The sequence below is a fragment of the Hydra vulgaris genome, chromosome 12 (genome assembly GCF_038396675.1).
Source record: "Hydra vulgaris chromosome 12, alternate assembly HydraT2T_AEP".
Classification (NCBI taxonomy): Eukaryota; Metazoa; Cnidaria; class Hydrozoa; order Anthoathecata; family Hydridae; genus Hydra; species Hydra vulgaris.
The window spans coordinates 13,070,804-13,094,494 of record NC_088931.1 but is presented as its reverse complement, the minus strand read 5'-3'; the positions used below and the strand labels follow the sequence as shown (position 1 = coordinate 13,094,494).

Below are 23,691 nucleotides of genomic sequence, written 5' to 3'. Positions count from 1 at the left end.
CACAAGGTCTCTTGCGCGCACTTACAAAAATAGAGAAAGGTTAAAAGGCTTGGAAAAAGAATTACTTTCTCATCCGCTTGTTTTTTCTTCTGAAATAAAAGAGTCTCTTTCACCAGAGGTAAACAGGATGGATTTTATTTTATTTTAATTAGATAAAATGTGTTTAAAAAATTAACAAAATCAAATAAAGGAAAAAATTTCTCATTGTTTACTGATCTAATAATTATAATAGGTTAAACTCATAAGAAAATTAAAAAATTTGCTTCTGTTAATCAACAAAGATTATTTTAGTTGCAGATACTAATCTTTGTTATAATTGCATTGTTATAATCTTGTATTTAAGTTGCAAACATCTTTGCTAAAATTATCATAAAACCTGCATTCATATTGTAGGAAATTTTTACAAAATTTATTACTTATAACTTCTATTGCATTTAAATAAAAGTTTAATGATATTGCAAGTATTATTACAATAAATTTATTGTGTTTATAGTTACATGCAAGTTTTTATACTTGTTTATTTACTTAAAGATATTTAGATATCTCTTTATATCTATAAAGAGATATCTAAATATCTTTAAGTAAATTTTTGTTGTGAACAGTGTTGGATCCAGTATTTTTTGGTGTTTAAGATAACTGCAATATTGTAACCCCCTCAAATTAAGGAGAGTTTTTATATGGTCATAATTTTTGAAAGCTGAGAGATAGTACTATGAAACTTAAAATTTATTGATGAATATAAGTTAGTTAAGAACAGTACAAAAATTATTTTATCAACTTGTTGCCCTCACATTTTGGGTGGGGGTGGGGGTGCAGTAGTCATCGCAATTTTTTGCAAAGCATTATTGTTTGGCATAAATATAAACATACAAATGTTTGGAATTTGCTCAAACACCAAAAAATGCTTGATCTGTCACTGCTTATGAAAGACAAAGCTTTTGATTTGTTTTTTATGATCAAAGCATGTAGTATCATGGTGATGGTATGGTGTAGATAGATGGTGCAGAATGATGATAATAACCCTGACAACAACTTTTAACATATTATGGTGAAAATTATGTGAAACGCCCATTAGCTAGAGGATTTAATTAAGAGTATACATTCGACTCTCGATATCTCGAATACTTGATATCTCGAACTTTTGAGTATCTCGAACTTTTTTAGCGGTCCCATGGACATAATGTACTAGTTTAGGCTAAAATCCTCTCGATATCTCGAACCTTATTATCTCGAACTTTTTGGTATCTCGAACAATATTTTCGGTCCACAGGGCAATTTTCTCTCGTTATCTCAAACTTGTCATTTTTTTCAACAAATGTTTTAATAACATTTCATTTTTTAAAAATCCAATTTTCGAAAAAAAAAATTTTTTAATTCGATTTTTAAATTCGATTTTTTTTAAGAATCGAATTTCTGAAAAGTTTTCCTTTAATATATAATTTATTCTTTTTGTCAAACGCAGCAACATGCCGCTCGTTAAACGAAAACTCACGAACAAATCTATAATAGAAAAATGCAAGGCATTAAAAGACCTATAGACTGGGATGTCTAACAAAGAGGTTGCCAAAAAGTATGGAGTCCCAAAGAACACATTATCAACCTGGATTAAAAATAAAACCAAATTATTAACCTTCTTGGAAAAAAATGGCACAAAATCTAAACGGAAGAAAATTCGTAGTGGTAATTTCAAAAATGTAGACAAGGCCATATACACGTGGTTCGTTGCAAAAAGAAGTCAACAAGTACCAATTGATAGTACCATACTAAAAGAAAAGGCACTAAAATTCGCAGAAGCATTAGGAGAGTTGGATTTTAAAGCATCTGATTGTTGGTTTCATAATTGGAAAAAAAGGTCAGTTAAATTTTGTCAAATCTTGTTCAATTTTAATATAAACAAATAACATGTATCTGTTTATATTTAATTTATTTAGTTTTTTAAACGTGTAATTAAAATTCAATTATTCTGTTCCTATTTTTAGGAACGGCATCAGCTTTAAAATAATCTCAGGCGAAAGTGCCGCCGTGACAAATAATATGACTGCTTCGTGGAATGAAACTACACTTCCAACATTGCTTTTGAATTACAAGCTTGAAAACATTTTCAATGCCGATGAGTTTGGACTATTTTACCAGTGCCTACTAAACAAAACATACCATTTATCACAAGAAAAATGTTTTCGGGGAAAAAATAGTAAAGTTAGACTAACAGGCATAGCAGCAGGGAGTGCAACGGGAGAAAAATTACCTATGTTTGTTATTGAAAAATCTAAAAACCCACGGTGTTTTAAGCACATTAAACAACTTCCTTGCACATATAAAAATCAGCTAAAAAGTTGGATGACCGGAGACTTTTTTACAGAATGGGTAATGAAACTTGACTCATTTTTTTGTGCTCAAGACAGGAAAGTAGCACTCCTGGTGGATAACTGTTCTGCCCACCCACACATTGAAGGGCTAAGCAACATCAACCTAATATTTTTCCCCCCTAACACCACGTCTGTCCCTCAGCCCATGGATCAAGGCGTAATACGAAGTCTTAAAGCTCATTATCGTCACAAAATTGTGCGTTTGTGTATCAAGGCTGTCGATAATAACAAACCCATGCCAAAAATTTCTATACTTCAAGCAATGAAAGATCTTGTTTCTTCGTGGAATGTTGTGTTGAAGGAGACTGTCATCAACTGCTTTAAAAAAGCTGGTATCAGCAAAACAAACAAGAGTATTGAAGAAGCTGATGATGATCATTCTTTTAAATTTTTGACAGAAGAACTTAACCGTTTGCGAGAGTTAGATCCTCGTGCCGTCCAAGAAGATCTCTCAGCGGAATCTTACATTGGTTTAGATTGCGATGTAGTAACCAACGGTTCACTTGCTACTGATGCTGAAATCATTGCTCAGATTTTAGACCCTAATTTTGAAAACGACGATAATGAAGATAGCGTTGACGAAGCTATTGACGTCGAAGCCCCGCCACGCCCATCTGATATTTAATTAGAAATTGCTTTTGAAACAATTCAAAATGCTTCGCTATACAGCTCAAAATACGGAAATGAAATACAATCCCTAGCACTAAAACTTGAGGATTTAATGAAGATGGAAAAGATGGATAATTTAAAGCAATATCAGATAACAGATTTTTTCCAAAAGTTGTAGTTTTTGTTGTTAATGATTTTTGTCAGAAAAATAACTTGTTTTAATGAAAGTCGGGCAATTTTATTTATTTTCAACCCTTTTCTTGAATCTCGAACTCTCGATATCTCGAACTTTTTTTCCGGTCCCCTTAGTGTTCGAGATATTGAGAGTCGACTGTACTATTAAAAATTAGGAGTCAAACATCATTTTTGTGATCAAAAGAGTCATTTATTACAAAAAGCAATAGTGAAGTAATGTGTTTTAAAAAGGTTAACAGTTTAATGCTATAGTTTAATACATCTCATTATTTAATTGCAATTTCAGAAATAATATAAAACACTTCAATCAATTTTACTCTTTGTGAGGAAAATTTATTGAAATGTTTTTTTTTTCTCTCTACAAGTCTTTGAATGAAGGGAAACGAGTCTGTCCTGTACATCAAGACTCATGTAGATTCATTAAAAAGATGGTTTCAAGTTTTTTTTACCAAATTGACTTTGATATTCCCAAAATCCTAATGTTAAATTTAATAAAACCTTGACAAACAAGATTTTAATAAATTTCAATGTGTATTTAGGAAATAAATGAATGAGATGGTACAGGGAATAGTGAGATATAATCTGAAGCATAAGAGTGAGAAAAAAACACAAAAACATTGTAGAATGTGGCACTTACATAAGCATGGTTCTATCTCAAGATTTATTATTTGGGAGACAAATGTCATTAATTTTTTAACCATTTACGTTTATAATTATTTTAATCTTTTTAAATATTTGTAAGATAGAGTCAAAGATCCAAATATTTAATTATTGAACCATATATATAAAAATACTTATTTTTATTCCTTATAGTTATATGAAGACCTTGTAAATATACTTGATCCAACACTGAAAATAAAAGAAGATGTACGTGCTTTTTTAATAATAATAATAGTAATAATAATAATAAAAAAATTATTAAAACAAATATTATGTAATAAAGTGGAGTGATTTGAAAAATATTTAAAATAAGGTTTGCCTGTGTTTTGAATCATTGTCTTTTAGTAATAAAAACTTTTTTCTCTTTTTTTTAAAATAAGAGGATCCATTAGGAATCAAGATTAATTTTTATTTAAACTTTGTCAATCTGGTACTTAAAAATGCAAAATAAAATTTTAATTTTGAAAATATTACTTTTATTTTATGAAAGTTTTTTTTGTTAAAAGAAATGTAAAAATATACCTAACGTTGTTGCTTTTTTACAAATTATGTAGAAAACAGGGGTTTGTTTTATACTTTTAATTTAAAGTAAAATAAATTATATTTTCAAAATCAGCATAAATTTCCACATTCTTTGAGTACCTGGTTGACAATTTGTGTCCAAAAAAGAGCATCAAGAACTTATTTAAATCCAAAAATATTTTTTTTCTTTCCTGGTATAAATAATAAAGCACCATTTATGTCTCAGGAATGTTTGTTTTTAAATTATTATTTTTTTGCTATGAATGTTACTCCACCCTATTATGTAATATTTAAATATTGTTTTTTGTTTTTTTTAATTATAAAATTTTTTAGGTTGAACTACTTTCTAATACCTCAGAAAATATGCCATTATCAAATAAAGTGTCTCATCATCCAGTTTCAAGTTCAAATAAGGTATAAATTTTTAATAAGTTATAAGAATTAAACTATAAGCTATAAAATTAATAAGCTAAACGATATAAAAATGATTAAACCAAATAAAGTTTAAGTATAAAATGTTTAGTTATGGAATTAGCGCCAGATAAGTATGGTTGGATAGGTAAGGGCCAGATTAGCACTGTTGGACTGTACCTTGTTAAATTATGATTATCAAAATGCCCTCAGCAGGACAATTGCATTTTTTCCAACAAAAACTAAGTAATTTTTGCTTTTGATAGTTAAAGGTTTATAATCCATAACATATCATTTTTGAAAACATTTGAAAAAAAATGCAGTTGTAATAAAAAATGTTAATAAAAGTCATAAAAATTTATCAAAATTACAGTAATAAAGCAACTATTCTGTCAGAATTAGTGCATTGGACAATATACTTCAATTTAGTTTGATTATTTTATAAAAATATTAAATAATAGCCAATATTTTTACAAAAAAATCAAGAGTTTTTATCATAAAATATAAAAGTAATTCATCGCAATTTATATGATTTTTTTTCTAAAAAAAAATTTTTTAGCAAAACAATGTCTCAGCGGCCAGATATTTTTATGATGGGCTACTAAGATCTAATAAGGAGGATTTCCACAGTGCACGTAGTTGTTTTCAAAAATTTTTTTTTTCTGGGAGACTTTAATGGGCATCCTTTGGGATGCCCATTAGGGTCTTAATTATTAGAGTAATAACATTCTTATAATGTCAAAAGTTGTAAAAATATAAAACATAAAAAGCCTACCAAAAAAATCTCATATATAGAGTTTATTTAACATTCTTATTTTTATAATGCAAGATAAAAAATTTAAAAAAAGTAGTTCAGAAAACAGCCAAATAAAACAGGCTGATACTGATGCAAATTTTGCAAAATGTGGCTGATTTCGATTCTTAAAGATCACTACATCACTACTTTTAGATATGGTGCAAAAATACAAATAAAATAGTGCTATACAGTTAACCTGGATTTTGCATTAATCTGGCCTGAATCTTTGTCTTTTTAGTTGCATAACACTTTTCAAAAGGTGTCAAACATCCTAAATGTAACCTGTTTTTGCTCTCAAATTGTTTACCATTAACAAAAAAATTTACTATTATTTATCAAAGACTATCCATGGCAGCTGTTCTCACTTTTAGCACCATTTTCATAACATTAGTAGTCTATTTGTGTGGCTTGTATTTCAGTTGAGTAATACAATTATCAACTGATATTGATGAGAAGTTGTTATCAAACAATTCAGCTTAGTCTTTAGTTGAGGTGACAAAACCTGAACCATACATTGAGGTAGAATAACTTATTATAGATATTGTAAAGATTCTCCACATGTCACAAGAGCCTAATTTTGGAGATGAAATACGAGATTTGGTGACCTTAGAATGACGGGCTTAGGCATTAGACAAAACCTATTTACGATGGTTTCTAACAATGGTAAACAGACAAAAAGTCTTTTCGATGTCTTTTCGATCGCTTAGAACAGGCAGCCCATCTTGAATCTGATCACACTTCTGTAACTGATTGGGGCTTACAGTGGCTTGTAAATTTAAACTCCAACAAAACTTAGTTATTTACTGCAAACAACTATCACAGTACTGTTGACATTCCTATATTGATGAATGGCAACCCTCTCACTGAGTCTTCTTCTTTACATCTTCTTGGATTATCATGAAATCCTCGAGAGGGAATTAAAGAAGTTATGTAGGATCCAAGAAGTTATGTAAGAAACACATTTGTCAGCAGCAAAACAAAAGATTTCTACCCTAGGGTCATCACATAATTCGAGTAGAGATGGTAAATAATTCAGATAGTCTGGTAAGCAACTTGGAAAGTTGGCTATTTGAGTTAGAAATTGAGAAAGGTAAAAGTTGTGGGCCTTAACGCTTGCAGAGTTACTGACACTAGATCAGAGCCATTCAGTGTGATGAGCAATAAAGTCACCAACAACAACGAAATAGGCTGAAAGATAAAGAGAGAAGGCTTGGTCAATATGATCAGAAATAACTTCAAAAAGGATGCTGTCTTGAGGCAAAGGAGAGCAATATAGAACAAAGAGAAAAGTGATAGTGAAGTGGTGCTAAACAAAAGCACATGAAAGAATAGTTTGTGGATTCAAACCTTGTTTATTGACAAATGGGTGAATTCTTATGAATGTAAATGCCAAGGCCAAGCATGTGACCAATGGAGTCTTTACAAATTAAAGAAAGATAACCATTAAGACTAAGATCACAAGATGAAACAGCTGAACTCAAATTAGTCTCACAAAGAGCAAGTAGGTCTGGTGAACTTTGCAAGAGATACTCAACAGAGGAAAAGTTACTTCGAAGACCACGAATATTAGTGAATGATAGATTTAGAGAACTTGGTGATGATGATGGTTTTTTGAGTTTTATAGTATTTGGTACTTAAGTCATTTTTAAGTTTATTAAAGAACTTTACTCGAAGCACAGATACAGGCTTATACAGAAATAGTGTGTGATCCCATGCTGTAACTGACCATACTTATAATTTTTATCTTTCCAGTTTGACCATGGTTGTTTTGATGTTTTAACAATTTAAATGCAATAAAAATATGGTTACATTACGAAAAACTTTGAATCCTTGATCTTTTCTTAAGTTTTTATTTTACACACTTTGAATTAAAAAAAATAGAATTATGAAAAATGTTTAATTTAGTTTTTTTTTAATTTTACGTAGGCATGTATTTTTTATGATAAATTTAAATGTTTGAAACTATTTTAACACGTCTTTCAAAAAATCTTTTTAGATATTATTCTTTTAAGTTACTTTAAATTATGATTAAGTTAAATCTTCCTATTTCAAATGAATAATTTAATTGCTTTATTTTTTTGTTTTGTTTCTGTTTTATCAATAATTGTTTAAAAACTTTTTATTTTTAAACTCGACTTACTAATCAGAGCATTAAATGATTAAAAATTACTATTTTAAAAAGACTACCTTATTTTTAAAAAAATCAAAAGCATAACAAAAAGTAATTTTTGCTTTGAATTTGAGTTTTTGAGTTTTATTTTAAAGCCTACATATTTTCTTTTTCATAAAGAATTGCTTTCTTTTTTCTTTAGTTTTTTAAATTTTTTCCTAGTTTAAGTTTAGCTTAATGTTTCTTTTTCAGTGTATTTCTGAAATGTTTAAATTATCAAAGTATCTAAACAGTCATGGTCGAGTTGTCAACAAAAAAAATTATTTGCGTGGTCAGCAATAGCATTCGATCCCACACCATTCCTGCCCAAGTCTGCAGATAGTACTCAGTGCACTATTTAATAGACCAAGCAGTTGCCTCAATACTAATAATAAACCCTAAGCTGTAACAAAGTGCTCCAAATGCTACCTCGATGATGCGCACCAAAAGTACGAACAGGGACACCATTCATGTGCAACATGGTACTGTTAGTACTCTGATATTCTCTGAGAGCTACCACAGAGTTCGGGAAATCCAACTACCAGCCTACCTCAGAACCATAAAACTTTTAGACCTGTATCCTCATTAGGAGATAATAAAATGAGTTGCCTAGTTATAAAAATAGAGACACAAGCAAAATTCATGCATTGAGTCAAGAAGATCCAGCATTCAACATCCTAACCTGAAACTAATGTATGATAAATACATCTGTGCCAGCCTAATAGATGAAAAAGGGGTTTGAGGCTGGTCAACAGATAGAATCTGTTTACCCCTTAAGTCTTTTCTTAAATAAAATATTGAGTTATGATAAAGTTTTCTACAAATGTTTAAAAAACTTTTTAGTTGTCAAACATAAAATAAAAAGCTTTTAAATATTTTAAAATTTTGCAAAAATTAACATAAGATTTAGCAAAAAAAAATTAACATAAGATTTAGCAAAAAAAATAAATTATAATGACTTGATATTTGTTTATGTTATGTATGCTGTTTTTTGCTTTAATATTTCATTTGAATATTTCATTAAAAAATTATAAAATAAATTAAAATTTTTATTACATATAATTATGATTTTTTTCAAAACTTTGAAATAAGTTATTACTTTATTTGTTTTTTAGAATTTCGCTAAATAATGTGATGAAAAATTTTGTCAAATAGAAATTATTGTTTTATTTCTTTCAATTATAAGGAAACATTACATATTTTCAATTTTTAACAAATTATCTTTTTGTTAAAAAATTCTATACTAAATATAATAACTTCTTTTTGTAAATTAAAAAAAAAAAATCTCAAGTTTACTTAACATCACACACTGGTTTATATTAAATTAAAAAAAAACAAACAAACATGTTTTATGTATTTAACGATATGAATCATATGGTTTTTGTTAAAGCCACAATTTTTCAAAAAATAAAAAAAGCTTCATATCAAAAAAGGCTGAGAAGGCCACTACAGATGAGGAGGATACTTGTGGTTATAACCCTCTCTCAACTTTATAACTCCAAAATACGAACCTTTATAAACAAGGCCACTTCACGGAGAAACAAGTTGAGCACGGTACTACCAGGGGCGTGGTGGGAATCGAACTTGGAACCTCTTGCTTATGAAGCGAGCGCTCTACCACTACACCACTACTGCATATCTAAAAAATTGCCCTTTTAACAAAAATTTAAAAATAATGAATGTAAACATTTGGAAAGAAAATAAAAAATCCAGATTTTTGGGTTCATAATAGTTTTATTCATGAGTGCAGTACATATTGAACATATTTAGTGGATATTTTAAAATCAAAGCAAAAAACAGCATATGTAACATAAAAACACCAATCATAATATCTCATCACTCAATCAATGTAACTATCAGCAATTTTGGTTTCAGTTGTTGGCCAGCTCCTGATAGTAATATTTTGCACTGATTTGAGTAACTGATTTTGAATTAAAGTAGAAAACACTATTCTTGCCATTCATTCAAGTTTTTAGTTTATTAAAGTTTATTAAAAATTATCAAAACAATTTATTTATTAAGATATTAACAAAAAATCAATTGCTGATTTGCAATTATACTTCTGGTTGAGAGGTGATTATTTTCTTCATAAATCTGCCTAATATTTTTTGTTGTAAAATATCTGGTTTGAATAATAAAGGCATTTACCGCAGAGTTTATTAAACAATTTATACAATGTCCCATTTAAAAAAGACATTCGTGCTATTTTAGGCATTTTAGTTCATTTTAACTTTTGTATAGTGTAGAATCAATAAATACTAGTTTAATACATTTGATTTTGTTAATAGCGATAATTAGTTTGGCAAAAATTACTACTATTTTATGATATTTACCTCTATTGGAAGAGTTTTTGGTAGGTTGATAGTTTTTGTTTTTGGGAAGCATAACCTTCTCCTAAATTCCTCTTTTTTTTTTACAACACTTTTCTTCCATGTATCAACATTTCTTCTCTTCTTCTTAGGCTTTACCCTTTCGTACTTGATTCATCATAAAACTAACAATTCAACTAGAAACACAACCTATAATTATAATAAAAGCCTAAGCAACAACACAGCAGAGTTCCACTTGTGATAGTGACTGAAGCCTGCAGCTGTTGCTGTTGCACCTAGGTACTTACACCCTTATGACTTGCACAACACGTTTAATGCGCATTTAAGACACTATAATCAGTAGTATCGCTCCTATCTATAAAATGAGAATCAGTGGCACTTAAAACCAATCTAAGCAGTAAACTAAAAATGAGGGACTTTATCACTTACATTCTTTTGGAAATGCACTCTTCAAATATTTATAGCACTAATATTAATTTTGTTTTTAAAATAAATCAAATTAAGTTTTTAAAGCGTTTACTTAATGAGCTTGTTATTTGTATTTGTTTATTATACGTTTTATAATTGGTTATGCATAAAAGCATTCATCTACATAAAAAATTGATTGCAAAAGGGAAAACCCAAACTAACATTCATAACTCAAGTTTTAAATATTATTAAAATTTAATTATATTTTTTAATTATATTTATGAATGTTTAATTATGTTAATAAAAGAGGTTTTTTTGCTTGGCATCATTTATTAACTACAAAAGCATAATTACACCAGTATTTATTAAAAAAATCGAAGAGCCGGAATTTACCTTTAAAAAAAAATGGCGTTAAAAATTATAAAGTTTTTCGTTAATGTTTCACTAAATACTTTGCTTTAGAACATTTAATTAATATGAAACTTATTTTTTAAGGATTATTTAAAATATGTTAACACTCGGCACTGAGAGATCACTTTATTTATTTTAACTATTTCACCTAAAAAATCTAGTTTAATTTATTTTATAAACTCTATATAAGTAAGTATTAGTATATTTTTCTTTTATATAAAAGAATGCCCGCCAAAGCTTTTTTTTTAAACACATAAGATATTCTTAATTACACAAAATGCATTTTTGTTCCTGGATTTTTCCGGATATTTCTTAAAAGTTTTTTCTGTATTTTTTCCGGATATTATTAAAAAAGAATTTTCCGGATATTTTAAATTATAACCAAGATAATCTCTATGTTGTTGTGTAAAGAGTACTGAATTGAGAATACTTATGTACAACTATCGCAGGATGTTTAACCATGAATTAACATGTTTTTCTAGAATATAAGGAAAAGTGTGATTCTCTTATGATATAAAAATTAGGTTTTATAATCTCAGAGTAATAGACCTAGTTAGTACTTTTTCACATCAGTTTTTATAATTCCTAAAAAAGAAATTTTTCATGAGGTTTAGTTTTGTAAAAAAGGTTAGACACAACAGCTGAATAAAAAGGAGAAAGTAGGGTAGTTGAGGCTTGATTTAAAACTGATGTGAAGGAATAAAAACCTCCAAGCTTTCCTGAATCCAGAAGATTTTTAGCATAGAGATAAAAAACGTCAGATAAAGGACCATGACAAAGAAAATCACAAAAAGACAATCAAATTTTAAGCTATTTCTAAGAAATAAGATGGTAGTGTGAATTTGATGTATAAGGCGTCTTAGATAAATATTTTAATGAGATTATATAGGGTGGGGTGGGGTAATATGGACATAATTTTAGTTATTTTTTTTTAATATAATTTTTTTTTTAGTTAATTACCACCATAAAAACTTCGGTTATTTTTCTTTACATTCAGGGTGTATACAATAACTTCACAATGAGTAAGACATAAATATATTTTCAATAACCAACTTACTAATCCTTTTTTAGCAACACCTTTCATATATCCATATTACCCCACTGGTGGGGTAATACGGATACTTATTATATATTAACTTTAAAATTACCTTTAAAAATTAACTTTAATTATATAAAATATAAAATTTAATTATAAAGTAAAATATGGTAATAAAATAAAATGAGGAATACGAAAATAAAATATCAAATATTTAGATAGGAGTTTAAGTTTACCCTAGTCATTCAAAGAAAACAAATTTGAACTATGATCTTAATGTAAATAGTTCAGTAACATTATATAAAACTATTTTATGTTACTGAAAAATATATAATACTATATTTAAAAGCAAAAGTGAGCTTAAGTATATAAATAAATGTCATGTAGCTTATGATTTTGTAACAAAGTTCTATAATGTTAATAAGATTTTATATATTTTATATATACCATTTTAACCCACTATCATTTTACCTGTATATACATTTTACCCCATTTTAGATTTTTGTCTATTTGTCAATATGGGTTAGAGAACTTATAAATTATATTTTACATGTTGTTACATGATGGTCTAACTAAAAAATATACATTATTATTCTTGGATAAGTAATATTACTGAAGTCTGCAGACAAAAGTTTTGAAACGTAATGTTTTTTTTATTTTTTTTTAAATAAAATGTTTTTGTTTTTAGCATTAACAATGTTTTTTAAACATTGTTAATGCTAAAAAAAGAAGCTAATTATGTGTATAAACTGTTGGAAATTTTCAGGTTTCACCATTATGTATAGATAACTTACTCCATGCATATTTATTGAATGCATATTTATATCCATATTACCCTATTATATTATTACCCTAACAATCCATATTACCCCACCCTACCTGATACTTGAAAAAGAACAAGAAGAAACTAAACACAAGCTAAGGTCAAAAATAAGTCACTAATCAAGATTGTGTGTGATTAAGCTTGATTTTTTACTTTTTTGCTTACCTTTAAAGTTGTGCTTTGAGCTGGACATTTTTTTTTTTTCAAGATAATTATTTTTATTAATCATCATCAATAACTTCAATCAACCAAAAAATCTAAGCAAGGTCTATTTTGCCTTAAAGGAGTTTTGTAGATAAGAGCAGAGGATTATGTATATAGAACTGGAGTATGTATAAAGAAACTTATTATATATTTTTATTTTATAGAAGAAAATATTTTGAAATAGGTAAAATAGTCATAAATAACTTCATGTAAAATTAAATTTCCAAGCATTTTATAAAAACCTTTGTATGAAAATTTGATAAGTCAGTTATTGTGATGAGTCAGTTTTATTCAAAAAAAAAAAAAAAGCAGGTATAAAATTGTATAGGTTTGATATAAATACTAATAAATAATATATTAAAAATTTGTTTTAAGACAAAGCAAGATAATAGTTATTTAAAACTATAGCAGGCTTTAGTGGGAGTAAATGACTACACTGGCAGTGAAAAACTTGTTAAAAATAGAATTTATGGGTTAGGCGAGACTCTTTTTATATCATTTTTGTTTAGATTTTTTCTATATTCAGATTAAAGTTTTGATGAACATGGAACATGTTTTTATTGAAAAGATTTAGATAAAGTTCCAATAATGGTTTTTTATAGTTGCAGAACAACACTGAATTATTTTATTTTCTCTCAACTTATTACACTCAATTCTATTTGTTTTTATTTCACTCTTCTGTGGTTCCAGTAAGTTTTTGTTCTGAGTTGTTTCTTTGTTCTCAGAGTTTTTTCAGTTCCATATTCAGTTTGTTCAGTTTAGGCTACCTTTCATTTGTTTCCTTTACCTTCCATTTGTTTATTATTCCAGGTGGTCAAGTTGATGAATTTGCAAACAACAAGCAAAAAAATGACTCTTGCGTTTTATCAGATTTCTTTATTCAGGCATCCTGATGTTTCCTTAAAAATTTTATAAATAAATTTATAATTTTATAAACTTTTTAAATTTTACTTTAATATATTTTATATAATTATTTATTTGCCCATGTAAACTTACAAAAAAGGGCACAGAGATGAGCGTCATTCCTGCCAAAGTTTCTACACCCTTAAAAACTTATAATTAAAGTTTTATTATTGTTTTATGAAGCAAAAAATTTCCATCTTTTAATGTTATGATCTTCTAGTGATTGGTTGCTTTTATGATGATAAATGTTTTTGTTTTTTTGATGATATTTTTGTTTTATTAAGGTCGATGTTCCAACGCTCATTGAACCATGCTCTGGGTAAAATTTAAGTATTTATGTAAACTTATTTTGTTACTCATTTAAAACTTATTTTGTTAATTTCAACTTTCATGTTGTTCAACTTTATTTTGTTGACTTTGTTTGAGTCTATTTTTTGAATGCATAGACATAGTGTGTTCAAAAGTGAAATACACATTCAAATTTATATATTTTTGTCTTTATTTATTGTAAATCCCTGAGGTATGGTTGTCATACTAATATTATTATTTTTATAGTATTTTAAGAAGATAATCTATATTTAAATTTTGTTACGTTTTTTTTTGTTTTTGTTTTAGATATCATGAAGCCATTCAATCTGCTTCCAATACCATATCATTAAAAAAATTGGAAGATCATCCCAGTAGAGATCATCCCAGCAGAGATGAAAAAAGAGTTAAAAACAAAAAGGCACAGATTAATCAGGTTGATAAACTTTATATTTATCTTGTCAAAACTTTTTCAATCTTGAATCCATTTAAATTTTCTTTTAATTTGGTTTTTATGTTCAGCTTTCCAAGATGGAAATTGTTACAAAAGATTTTTGTGATTGGGTGCATAATTTGGTGAGAAGAATTTTACCTTTTTGATCTATTTACGTACACATTGGTGCACAATGATGTAAATATCTGCACACTGATGTAAATATTAGACAATACAGACAGACATTTTACATGAAAATTATTATCTTAAATATTAAAAATATATTTAATATATTTTTTTATTAGGGTGGTGAAGCTAATAACATAAGCGAGACAAAAATAAATGAACTATTTGCCAGCAGCTGTGAAACTAAGGTATGCCTTTTAATTGATTGGTTTTCTAAAAAATGAATTAATATACGCATTTTGAGATTTTCAATGTTTTTGAGTTTTGTAAACTTTTTTACCAAGAATTCATTAAAAGTTTCCAAGTTATATAGTGAAATGATTTTTTAAGAGCAGGAAGTATTAAATTACATCTTTGCTTCTACTCTAGCCTTCGTTATCAATTCCTGTTCAAGTAATAGAATTAACCACTGTTCCTTCTGAGCTATGTGTTGGTGGTCAATATCCATTATCTGCTGACACACTTGACTATGATGCACAAGTAAGTTTTATTATTTTTTTATTTAAAAAAAAAATAGTTGTATTATAACAATTGTTATAAAAATAGACAAAGTGTAACTTTTTCTGAAACTTTTTTGAATACTTTAGTTTGAAATAAAAGTTGTATATTTTAAGTTTGTTTCAATTCCATTATTTTTTATTTTTTATTCCAAACTATTTTGTTTTGAGTTAAAAGGTTATCATACTAAACTTCATGTGTCCGTCTATAGCAACTGCTGTGAAACTAGGTTGGATAATATGTTATGATGTTGGAAACTAGGTTGATGATATGTTATGATGTTGGAAATTAGGTTGGATGGTTTGGAACAAAAAACAACTGAAAAATTTCAACTTAAAATTTTTAATTTAAAAAATCTTAAGTTTCAAAGAAAAAAACTCATAAAAATGAAATATAAAATATTTATAAAATATTTAACAGAAACAATGTATTAAACCAAATAAAAATAAATTAAATTAATTATCCAAATTAAATTAATAAAAATAAACAAATTGTGTGTTTTAAAATAATTTAAGTTTGGATAATTTGTTTATTATTTAAGATCAAAAAACTTGTTTTTTGAAAGCTTGAATCATTATGTTATTAAGAATTTAATAAATTCGAAACAACTTTTTATATATAAAAAAATTTATTTTTCTTAAAACACTAATCTTTATAATCAAACTTAACATGACAATGTCAATGACAAATTATAAACTTCTTGTATGTTTAACTTATTTCAATTTACTTATTCAAATTATTTATATTACATTTAATTTCAAAGCAAAAGTTAAACCACAAGTGACTTTAATATTATCTGTATATTATCTCCATTAAGAGTTGCACGGTTTTATCTGAACCTCTGGCGCGGTGTTTACTCGCGTGTAAGTTACTTTATATATGTATGTTTGTGTTCTGTCTGAACCTCTAGCATGGTGCTTACTCACCCGTAAGTTACTTTATGCTTGTGTTGTGTTTAAATGTTCTGTTTAAATGTTCAAATCTGTTTTGATGCGGTGTGAGCTCATTAGCTAACTAGTTACTCTAACTATAAACATACGCTCACCTTAATCTCTAGTATTTGTTAGATATAGTATTTTTCCTAATGCATTTCCAAAATACCATGCCTAGTGTTTTAAGGTTTTGTTTGCAGGAAGTAGCTCCTTTAAATTATCCTAGGTCAGGTTTCGGATCATCATGACCACCTTGCTACTAGTATCATGTAACCCAGTACAACCTGCCCCATGCCCTGCTACCTTGTAGGGTGTGCTTTTTTAGGCAAATGCTAGAAGAAACTAACTTTGACTTGAAAATCTCCTGCCTAGGGGCTCTTGGTTTAATGAAGGCTAGTGGTGGTATCTCAGTAAAAATACTCATCTTGGATAGACGCTAACAGCGTCCAGCTACTGTCTTGTAGGAGGCTTCCAAGGCAAAGACTTTAGGGGTAAGCAAAATAATTTTACTAACCAGTCTTGACCCCTTCTTCATCTATTAGGTGGGCATAGGTGTAAACCTGTTACATTGTTTCCTGCCTAGGTTAATAAATGCTGGATCTTCTTGACTTTTTTTTTTTTGTTCTTTACCTCTCTTCTTTTGTAATTTCTAACTTAGAAAGTGGTTGCTTGCATTCTTAATTTAAACAAATATGTTTAAAAAAGTTTGTGAAAATAAAGTAACAGTTATGAAATGTTCTTGTTGCATTAAAACTTTTGTTGAACAAAATCATAAGTATAATGCTAAAAAAGTTAAATTAAATTTTTAATTTATTTAATTTTGTTTTTTATAAGGCCATTTAAAACATAATTAAATAAGGCAAAGTTTTTTATATTGTATAATATATCTCTTGTTATTGTATATCTGTTCTTCTTATTGTTGTATAATATATTATTTCTCTTAAAATAAAGGTTTAATGTAACTAAATTTTTTTTTATTTAATTAGAAACCAATGAGTAAACATAGCCCAAAAAAAATCAAATATGGATCATGGTACCTAGATCCAAAAATATGGTACCAAGAACATAAGTCAAATCTTTCTAGACAGCCCTTTTATGGTCTAAATAATGTTTCAACAGATGTCGCTTCAGAAATGAAAAATGAAGAGATGGTAATTGTTTTTATTATATATTATTTTTATTTTATTATTAATTTAAATTATTATCTCTTTATCAACAAAATATAACTTTTTTCAGAAATTTAATTTGTTGTTGATTGCATTTTTTTTCTTCCTAATATTTTTAGAATCAAGTTCTTTCTTCATTGCATGCAGTTAAAGTTTTTCGTGAATTCATTGAAAAAAAGGGTTTTCGCAATCCTGAGGTTTGTTTAGTTTAATATTTTAACACTAATAAAACAAAAAACTAAATCTTTATTCTGCTGTTGCTCAAGTTATATTAGTTCTATGACAACTGTTTCTGATTTATTTCTGATGTTTTTTTATGTAAATAAGTTGAAACTATTTTATAACAATTAAGAATAAAATTTTCAAAATAAAATAAAATTATGATATTGGTTTTATTTGGTTTTATAAATTATAGTTAATTTTATTAGATATTATAGATACGATATTATATCTAATAATTTTATTAGAGATTATAAATAAGATGTTATAATATCTTCCAATAAAATTAAAATATTTATAAAATAATAACTAAATAATAATGTTATGAAAATTGTAGAGATTAATTTTTTTTTAATTTAAATTTACATCAAATAAAATTGTTTTAAATTAAATTTTTTTTAATGAGTTTATGCCCAACAAAGCTGCATGCAACCACTACTTAAGTGGGCAGTTAACAGAAAGCGATTGACAGACTTAAAAAGTTGTCAATTGTATGAGTCAAAAAAATAAGATGACAGAGTAAAATTTCAAAATACCAATGTTAGAGAAGAAAAAACTAGATAAATAGAAGTTTTTTTAACATGAAAAATTAATTACAGTAGATAAGTTGCTGAATGAAAAGTCACATGTAATTGACTTGATGGAACAATTGATAATAACATAATAAAAACATGAGCAAATGCTAACTTTGTACATATACAACATATGTGGAGGTCAGTAGTGAATGATAATTAAAGAAGATGTAAAGTAGAGGATTAAGTAACTATGTTGGCAAATTAGCAAATGGTGTACACAAAATAAATGTGAAACAAAATATATCTTTTTTCTTTAAAAGAAGAACAAAATAAGAATATATTAGAGAAAAAATAATGCACAAATATCTATAAAATCCAAATGTGCACAAATATTTATAAAATCCAAATCTGAAGCTATGCTACTGATTTTCTCATAGTTTTGTTGTAAAAGTTCGAAACATTGTCTTCATTCTTTCAATTCACAAAAATTGCATAGCTGTTCTGCAACTCAAAATTATAGTGCAAGATCCTGCTGCAGGGAAGTTAAATGACAACTTGAAGATAATCTTTAAATTTTGAAGACAATGAAACTTATATAAAGTACAATCATTAGCAAATTCCTGGTGCTGTCTATTATATAGGTATACAGAAAAAAAGGATTGATTTGGCAAATCTTGTTAGTATGTGGAAGTGTGGGAAAAAATCATCACCTTATATTTTTGACACTTTTTAATCAAGTTATATGGTAAAGGAGTTTACAAAAAATGTCTTTTACCTCATCAAATGACATGATAGTAGACCTGTGTTCTGGCCTGATTTAGCTTCAAGATATTATAGTAAACTTGTTATGAAGTAATATAAACAAAATGATGTGAAAGTAGTGCCTAAAACAGAAAATCCTCTGAACTGTTCAGAATTGAGAGTTATTGAAATCTGGGCAATTATAAGGCAAAAAAACTTGGGAGAAAGGTTAATGATTTGAATATGTCATTTAATAAAGCATCAATATTTTTTATTGTTTGTTCTGTGTGCAAGCTTATGGGTACCATCAAAGTTAAAGTTCGAAATTTTAGTAGATTCTTACAAACATATAATTTTTTTGAAATATTTTATCTTCTTGTATTAATGTATTAAAACTATTACTTAGTTCTAAATAAAAATTGATGACCTAATTTTATACTTCAGTAGTTTTTCTACTTTCACATTTTGTTTCATATATACTTTTTTTATTATAATTATTACATTCATTTTTATTAGTATTAATACATTCATTACCAGTAATGCCTATGATGTCACTCTTTTAGTTTTTTTTTTCTCTCCACTTTGAATTTTTAACAGATTTATAAAGTTTTTTGTTATAATAAATGTTATTCAAGTGCGATATATTAAATTAAACAAATTTAATTTTTTTTTTGTTGCTTTTATTTAAAAAAATTATATTTGAAACTCAGAAAGATGTTGCAAGTAAAGTGTTTCTAAACAATTGGCGCTCATACCAGCTTGTAAATTCAACTATACAGTTTGCCTTTAGCATTTTATTCTGCAAGTTAAAAATGATTTCTCCTGCAAGTTATAAGTGATTTCTCCTGCAAGTTATAAGTGATTTCTCCTGCAAGTTATAAGTGATTTTTCCTGCAAGTTATAAGTGATTTCACCTAAAATTGACTAAAATAACAGCAGCTGTCACAACATTTTTACTTTAATTATTTTTTTCCTTTACACCTTGGTAGTACCAATTCACCCACTGAATAAGCACCTATTTCATTTTCAGTTTAGTTTTTTTTTTCCTTTACACCTTGTTAGGACTAATTCACCCACTGTATAAGCACCCATTGGATTTTCACTTAAATTATTTTTTTCCTTTAGATCTTGTTAATAGCAATTCACCCACCATAAGCATTCATTTTAGATAAAAATAATGTTGTTATTTCAGACGCAAAAATAAAAAAGCGAAATAATTTTTTGATTGTTTTTATTTAAGACCGAGGACGGTCTTAGGGAAATAAAAAAAGTTTTACATTTTTTTTTTAATTGTCATTTTAAATTTGAATTTTTTATTTCAACTGTTTTCATTTTTAGCTTGAACTACATTTTTGGTTACTATATTCCATATTAAAATATTTCTATATAAACTTTTTTATAAATATTATTTACATTTACAAATGAGAGGAATATATAATACAATATAGAAAACTTTTTTATAAATATTATTTACATTTACAAATGAGAGGAATATGTAATACAATATAGAAAACTTTTTTATAAATATTATTTACATTTACAAATGAGAGGAATATATAATACAATATAGAAAACTTTTTATAAATATTATTTACATTTACAAATGAGAGGAATATATAATACAATATAGAAAACTTTTTTATAAATATTATTTACATTTACAAATGAGAGGATTATATAATACAATATAGAAAACTTTTACTCTTTTTGATAATCTCGAAATCTTGAAATTGTTCATATAAATTTACTTCTATCAATCATTCAACATTTATTACCTCAATCATCTGACATTTATTTACATTGATCATATAACATTTATTTATTAAACATAATTAACACAATTTTACATGTTAAAGTTGAGTTGTAAAATGAATGATTAAACACATTTGACTCTTGAAAAATTTTCCCCTCATTTGTTTGAAATAATATAAAATACATTGAAATTATAAAACTTCTGTTCCTGATCTCTAATGATAGTGGTAGGATGGTTAATTCACATTTGATTATTGTTATCATCATCATCATCATCATCATCATCATCATCATCATCATCATCATCATCATCATCATCATCATCATCATCATCATCATCATCATCATTACCATAGGGCTGATTAAATCATATTTATCTAGCTTCGATATAAGCCTAGCTCCAGCCTTATTTTACTACATCTGACATTAAGGCTGAAAATTAAGCCCTGCTTGGTTACCATCTATGTTGAGCTTAAATGGAAGAGTGTTATTTAATTTAGAAATAAATGTCAATTATTTAAATATTATGCAGGATGGTTCTAGAAATAAAATAAGGTGGGGGTCATTAAAGCTGTTGACTGCTTTTTTTAAAAAAAGTCCTTAAAACAATCCCCTGATTAAATGCACAGTGTGTCAGAGCATGAAAAAATTCAGTATTTAATAATTATTTAAATAAAAATAAAAATTGAAGTAAGAACATATATTTTTTGTAGGCTTGTTTAGAAAAATTCTAAACTATGTGAAAATATATTTCTTTGATTAAAAACAAAATTGCAGTAAAAAAAAGGCCGAAGGAGGCCGCAATTAAACTCAATTGTTTCATACAATATAGACTTTCTATTCTCATGTGTAAAAGTTCCACAGTCCAATTATCGCTGAAAAACGAGTAATTTAAATTCAAACTTAAATTGCTGGTATGTGTTGATATTTGAGGTTGTGTGATTATGAAAATCAACTTTTACAGATGATTCAAGAATACCTATTGATAGCTTGTGCCAAAATGTTATTGGTAAAAAAGGAGAATTTACTTAACATAAATTCATTAAAAGGATATTTACTAACTTTCAACATTCAATTTAGTTCATTGCTCTAAGTCAAGTCTAATTCTAAAAACAATCAAAGTTAGATATAATCTAACTTTAGAAGATGAGAAAAAAAAAAAAAATTTTTTTGAAGCAAATCAAAAGACATATAAAAGTATTTAAAGTTAAAACAAAATAAACTTGTGGCCGAACTAGAAACTTGGAGAAAGAAAGTTGAGATAAAACTGCCTGGAAATCCACCTGCAGCAGCATCATCATCCATGAGTGATATAGAAGAAGAAGGAGCTAATAGGGGACATAAATCTAAAAGACAAAAGTAAAAATTGAGCTGTTGACATTTATTTGAATTTCTTAAGTATCATGTTATTTGGGACATGCTGTCGCTTTTTTCTTATGTTTCACAATACATTGTAATTAAATTCAGCGATCAACCTAAAAAAACTCTTACCTATAACCAAATTCTGGATAATTTTGTGGACACCGTAGAAAAAAATGCAAATGAGCAGGAAGTAAATAAGTCAGAATACTTAAAAGAAGTTGAATAAAAATGTGAAAAATGAAGGAAAAATAAAACTTCCAATAATATCAGTACAGGAAGCAACTGCTTTAATATACAACTTGGGTCTATGTATAAATTGATGTCAGGTAAAATACGCAAATACTATTGCAATAAATACTATTAAAGAACTATATGTTATATATAAATATATATATATATATATATATATATATATATATATATATATATATATATATATATATATATATATATATATATATATATATATATATATATATATATATATATATATATATATATATATATATATAGATATAGATATATATATATATAGATATCTATATATTTAAATTTTTTTAAAAATGTATGTATAAATTTTGTATTTTCACAAGAACTGAGACTTGAGCTTGCTACCTGAGGAATTGAGCAGTGATGTCAAGCTAACTTCATCCCATGTGAACATTGTTATTAAAGATACTGTTGAATCTCTGCTTGATATATCCGGCTTTTTTCAAATATACCCTCTACATGTACGTTATGTACATGTAGAGGGCTAAATTTGAACTTGATGGTTTCGGAAATCATAACTATAGCTATTAATTTTCTGATATTCAAATTTTGCAATGTGTTAAAACACTCTCTATCTCCATTTCTCCTTAATCAATTTGATCCCGTCTAATTTAACTAGTCTTTATGGCTTAATTTGAGTTTAAAGGAATTGAATTAAAATATAAAGTTATTATGCAAATAAAACGTTTTAATGTAATTTTTGTAATGTTTTTTTATTATGTAAATTAAACGTTTTAATTATTCTTTTGTAGTTTCTTAAAGATGTCCCGGTGGGCAATGACGATGATGCAGGTCATAATGTAGCTGATAGTTCGAAATGAAGACCATTCTGTATATTTTTTTTGAAGACCATTCTGTAATATATTTATGCGAGTTTCCATTTTAAAATGTTCAAAATGAAGACCATTCTGTAGTATATTTATGCGAGTTTCCTTTTTAAAATGTTAAAGTTACGTAAAAATTTTATATCATATTTGTATTATAATTATTATTGTACAACTATCTGTAAATATATAGAGAGATTTAATATAATTTTGTAATGTAAATGTTTCTTATAAATACACAGAAAAAAAATCATGTTGCGTTAAAAATTTTATTCCTTCATCTTGATATTTAAAAATAATTCTTTTTTGAAGTATTTTATCTTTATATTAATTGAAAATTTTCTAATGACGAATAAACACGAAAACTTTCTCTCAGTTTTGTTAGTATTAAAATTATATCTACGAATAGTATAAGACTCGTCATAAAATGAATTGAGGTTTAAGAAGAAATTAATATTGTACTTGCTTCACTCCCTCGATAAATTAACTTTTAAACAGTTCCTCAAGTTTTCAAAGGGCAATGAGTTTGTGTTTATCGTTGATAAGCACAAATTTTTTATCCGCAGGCGGATAAAAATATTATATACGATGACGCCATTGTTTTTTTGAAAATGAAAAACTTTATTTGAATCGTATTATGAAAATGAAAAGTATATTAGAATAT

The 23,691-nt window shown here is 27.0% G+C and overlaps 1 protein-coding gene across 3 annotated transcripts in view; it reads left to right on the top strand.

The window, feature by feature from the left end:
• Positions 1-23,294, top strand: part of LOC100206913 (protein FAM47E) — a 31,472-nt gene extending 8,178 nt beyond the window's left edge. For 2 of the 3 annotated variants that reach the window (XM_065812232.1, XM_065812233.1), the window contains exons 4-14: positions 7-118; positions 3,984-4,037; positions 4,686-4,766; positions 14,108-14,142; positions 14,439-14,565; positions 14,652-14,705; positions 14,868-14,936; positions 15,118-15,228; positions 17,165-17,329; positions 17,464-17,541; positions 22,956-23,294. In XM_065812232.1, the coding sequence (XP_065668304.1) occupies positions 7-118; positions 3,984-4,037; positions 4,686-4,766; positions 14,108-14,142; positions 14,439-14,565; positions 14,652-14,705; positions 14,868-14,936; positions 15,118-15,228; positions 17,165-17,329; positions 17,464-17,541; positions 22,956-23,024 (955 nt within the window). In that variant the 3' untranslated portion in view covers positions 23,025-23,294. The remainder of the gene's footprint in view (positions 1-6; positions 119-3,983; positions 4,038-4,685; positions 4,767-14,107; positions 14,143-14,438; positions 14,566-14,651; positions 14,706-14,867; positions 14,937-15,117; positions 15,229-17,164; positions 17,330-17,463; positions 17,542-22,955) is intronic. The other variant, XM_065812234.1, reaches the window with a different exon arrangement.
• Positions 23,295-23,691: the final 397 nt, after the last annotated feature.